This window comes from Corvus brachyrhynchos, unplaced genomic scaffold (assembly GCF_000691975.1).
Source record: "Corvus brachyrhynchos isolate BGI_N302 unplaced genomic scaffold, ASM69197v1 scaffold852, whole genome shotgun sequence".
In the NCBI taxonomy this organism is placed as follows: domain Eukaryota; kingdom Metazoa; phylum Chordata; class Aves; order Passeriformes; family Corvidae; genus Corvus; species Corvus brachyrhynchos.
Window position 1 is genome coordinate 93195 of NW_008236650.1, and position 4590 is coordinate 97784.

At 50.4% G+C, this 4590-nt stretch overlaps 1 protein-coding gene across 1 annotated transcript in view; it reads left to right on the top strand.

Moving 5' to 3' along the window:
- Positions 1–2127: 2127 nt before the first annotated feature.
- LOC103625067 overlaps positions 2128–4590 on the top strand; it is a gene marked incomplete at its 3' end in the record, with an annotated part of 44158 nt that continues 41695 nt past the window's right edge. Inside the window, exons 1-3 of the mRNA XM_017726827.1 lie at positions 2128–2211; positions 3378–3495; positions 4476–4586. Of these exons, the coding sequence (XP_017582316.1) occupies positions 3476–3495; positions 4476–4586 (131 nt within the window). The remainder of the gene's footprint in view (positions 2212–3377; positions 3496–4475; positions 4587–4590) is intronic.

The following is a 4590-nucleotide window of genomic DNA, read 5'->3' on the forward strand; positions in this document are numbered from 1 at the left end:
ATTCCCTGGAAAACTCAAAAACGCCGGGAAGAAGCCCCAGGATTGCGTTGGGAGAGGGATCGATGTGGATCAAGGCCTTGATATTCCCTAAAAATCCATCTGGAGGAATTCCCAGCAGATCCTGGGGGGGAAATTCCAGCCTGGGAATTCCCTGCTCCAGCCTCTCCAAGCGGCAGCACCTCAGCTCTGGGAAAAACCTCGGAAAACCGGGAATTTTGAGGCTGTGTTTTGGGAATTCTGCGAACTTCGGGTGTTGCGATTCCCGTTTTTCCCAAAATCCTGGGAAATTCTCTCGGGCTGCGGCGTTTTGCTCCTGGATATCCAGGGAAAAGGAGGCGGAATGCCTGGAATTGGCACCGGAATTCCCAGCTGGAATTTTGGGATGAGGATCCGAACCCAAAGAGACCCCAAAGTTTTGCTTTTTGCCCTCATTCCGTCCCTTTTCCTCGGGAATTTTGGGATTTTCCTTTGGGAATTCGGTGCTGGGAATTGTTTTCACCTGGAACTGGAGGAAATCCGGGAATTTTCATCCCAGATTTCCCGGCTCAAAGTGTTTGGGATTTTTTGGGGATTCTGAGCTTTTTTAAGTGGAAGAAAACCGGGAATTTTCATCCCAGATTCCTGGGATTGGAATATTTGGGATTCTCCTTTAGGAATTTCCTGCGTCGTTTTCACTTGGAACCGGAGGAAATCTGGGAATTTCCATCCCGAATTCCTGAGAATTGCGGGGTTTGGCTGTGGATTTGTGGGATTCGGAGGGGAAAATTCCTGGATTTGGGAAGGGAGGGGAAGCAGGAGTTGGGGATTGGTTTGGGAATTCGGGGGATTGGATTTGTTGTGGAATTCCGAGGGGAAAATCCCTAATTTTGGGAAGGGGGGGGGGTTCCCCCTCGTTATTCCAGGCTCATCCCGGTTTTTGTTGAATTCCGTCGGGTTTGGAGCAAATTCCCGGCCTGGGGCGGCTCCGGGATGGTCCCGGCGGTTGGATTTGGGAATTTTGGGAAGTTTCTCCCTGGTTTTTGTGTTCCAGGGGATGAATTGGGGAATTTTGGGGAGGTTTTCCGTGATTTTTGTGGTTTCGGGTTGGAATTGGGAAGTTTTCCTGCTTGTTCCCATCCCTGAGCGAGTTCCAGAGGTTGGATTTGGGAATTCCCCAAATTTTTGGGAAGCTTTTCCCAGATTTCCATGTCTCTGAGGGTGCCTTGAGGTCGGATTTGGGAATTTCGGGAAGGATCTTCCCGGTTTTTGTATTTTGGGGCTTGGATTGGGGAAGTTTCTCCCCGTTTTTTATGTTCTGGAGGTCGGATTTGGGAATTCTGAGGAGGATTTCTGGGATTTTTCCATCCCTGAGTTCGTCCTGGAGCGATGAGGTCGGACTTGGGAAGATTTTTCCTGGGTTTTGTGTCCCTGAGGGCGTTTTGAGCTCGGATTTGGGAATTTGGGGAAGTTTCTCCCCGTTTTCCCCATCCCTGAGCGAGTGCTGCAGTTCTGGGCTTGGATTTGGGACTCCGCCGCTTAAACCCGGCTCTAAACCTTTAATTAAAGCCGGGTTTAATTACGAGTAACGGCTCTGAACCCTGAGTGAGGGCCAGGATTGCATAAAACCAGCGCTAAACGTTCGTTAAACCCGGGTTTAACTACTCAGGGCTGACAAAGCCTTGACCGAGGAGTGAATGGGGCACTAAAAGCTCAACTAAACCCGGCTTTAATTACAAAGCTCGGAGTAAGGAGGGAGCTCAGGGCTCTGGACCACTTAAAACCGGCGCTAAAACGTTAATTACGCCCGGGTTTAATTAATGGGGGAGCTCCAACCCTGAGTATCGGCTCTGAACCCTGAGTAAGGCTCTGGACCACTTAAAACCGGCACTAAAACCTCATTTAAACCCAGGTTTAATTAGTCTGGGCCGGAATTGGGGATTTTGGGGCCGGATTTGGGGATTTGGGGCCGGAATTGGGGAATTTGGGGCCGGAATTGGGGGATTTGGTGGCGGCTGGGGATTTTGGGGCCGGAATTGGGGATTTTGGGGCCGGAATTGGGGATTTGGGGCCGGAATTGGGGATTTTTTTGGGCTGGAATTGGGGATTTTTTTGGGCTGGAATCAGGAATTTCTGGGAATTCCCTTTTTTTCCAGACGTTTTTCCAACGGGAGCGTGGAAAATGAAGGTCAGAGGCTGAGGGAGCCACACCTGGAAGGGGCACTTGGAATTCAGGTAAATTCCCCTAAATTCTCCTCTTTTCCTGAGAAAAAATGGGAATTTTGGGAGCAGAAACGGCTTTTTTGGGGAATCGTGGAATTAAGAATACTTGGAATGATCCAAGCTCTGGATTTTCCCACTCTTCCCTCATTTTTGAGGGGTTTTTCTTCCTTTTTCCGTTCCTGGGATCTGGAATCCATCGGGAATTCCAGCCACGGCTCCCAGGGGTTTTTGGGATCAGGTTTTCCCTGGAAAATACCGCCAAAAACGGGAAAAAATCCCCCCAAAATCCACAATTCCTGGTTTTTCATGGATTTGGAAGGACCTGGTTGGCTTTGGCAGCTCAAAGATTTGGGAGTGGTGGAAGTTTCATCCCAAATAATTCGTCGTTCCCGAGAAATCCCGAGGGTTTTAAGGTCATTTTGAAGGGATATTGAGGAGTTTTGGAGGAGCAAATCCCAGTTTTCCATCCTCTCCCGGATCCCAGAATCCCCCGGGATTGGGAACGGAGCATTTTCGGGGCATTTCCAGGCAAATCGAGGGCCAAAAATTCCCCAATTTTTTGGGAAAAAATTCCCACACGGCTCAGCTGGCTCAGGGTTCCAAGGGATCCTCTGGGATTTCCCGGGAATATCTCCCCAAAGCCTCAATTCTTGGGATCAAAGCTCCTTGATTGAGGCTGGAACGAAGGATTTGGAATTCCGGGATCGCCCTGATCCTTCCCATTGTCCGGAATTCCCGCCTGGCTCAGCAGGAGCCGCCTTTTCCAAGCTTTTTTTTTTTGGGATGACGGCGAAGTTTAGCCCTCAGTGGCGCCTTTTGCTCGGAGCTTTTCCTGGAAGCCGATTTTCCATGGATTTCAGCGCTTGGATTTGCCTTTCCACCCCCAATTCCAGCTTTTCCTGCTTCCCTGGGGAAGGAATTCCAGGATTTTTCCCTTAAAACTAGGCTGAGCAGGATAAATTCATCCTGAAGCTGGAGCAGGGAGAAATCCCTCTTTGGAATGGGGATTTGGGGCTGGAAAAGTGGGGAAAAAAAGCGGGAAAACCCCAAATTTCGGTGCCAAAACCTCCTTTTTCCATAGGAACCTCCTGAGCTTTGACGATCCCGATAAAACCAGACAGGTTTTCCCGGATTTCTGGGTGAATTCCCGATATTCCCGAGGTTTTTTTTCCCCTCAGAGTCGGGATCTGGAGGCAGCTGTGCCCGGAGCCAGGCAAGAATAGATGGACAAGCCACGCAACTTCTGACTCCGCGGCGTTTTCCGGGATAAAATTCCATGGCAATGTATCCTACAAGGTACCTCGGCATCGGGGAGGGCGCCTTGGCCTGGAAAACGTCCCAGAAATCCCCTTTTTTCCCCCATTTCTGCCCTTTTCCCTCCAATTCCTGTCCTTTTTTCTTAAATTTCTCCTCCTTTTCCCAAATTTCTCCCCTTTTGTCCCACATTTCTCCCTTTTCCCTGAATTTTGGCCTTTTTCCCCCAGATTCCTTCCCATTTCCCCCAGATTCCTTCCCATTTCCCCAAATTCCTTCCCATTTCCCCAAATTTCTTCCCAATTCCCAGAATTTCCTCCCATTTTCCCCATTTTCTTTGCATTTCCCCAATTCCTTCCCTTTTCCCCTCATTTTCTTCCCATTTACCCAAAATTTTTTCCCGTTCTCCTCCAATTTCTCCCCATTTTCCTCCAATTTTTCCCCATTTTCCCCAAGTTTCCTCCAATCTGCCTCAAATTTCTTCCCGTTCCCCCAAATTCGTTCTCTTTTTCCCAAATTTCTGCCCATTCCCGCAAATTCCTCCGTTTCCCCCAAATTTCTCCCCATTTTACCCAAATTTCTTCCCATTCCCCCAAATTTCTTCTCTTTTTCCCAAATTTCTCCCCATTCTCCCAAATTTCTTCGTGTTTCCTCCCCGTTTCCCCCAAATTCCTCCCCGTTTCCCCCAAATTCCTCCCCATTTTCCCAAATTCCTCCCATTTCCCCCAAATTCCTCCCATTTCCCCCAAATTCCTCCCATTTTCCCCCAGTTCTCCTCCCCGTTTCCCCCAAATTTCTTTCCATCTCCCCAAATTCCTCCCCGTTTCCCCCAATTCTCCCATTTCCCCCAAATTCCCACCTTTCCGAGCGACATCCCAAGGAATTCCCAGAAATCACCCTCACGGCGCCCCTCGGCTCCTCCTCGAGCTCCTTGGCTCAAACTCCGGGGAATTCCCCCGGAAGGTCCCCGGGACCGACCCCGAGGCCCCCAGAGCTCGAGCCCTTTCCCGCGCGTCCCGCAGGGTATCGGGCGAGGAATGCAACGGGATCAACCCCATGGCGGCCGAGAGCGGCCCCGGCACGCGGCTGCGGAACCTCCCGGTGCTGGCCGACGCCTTGGACTCCACGCAGACGTCG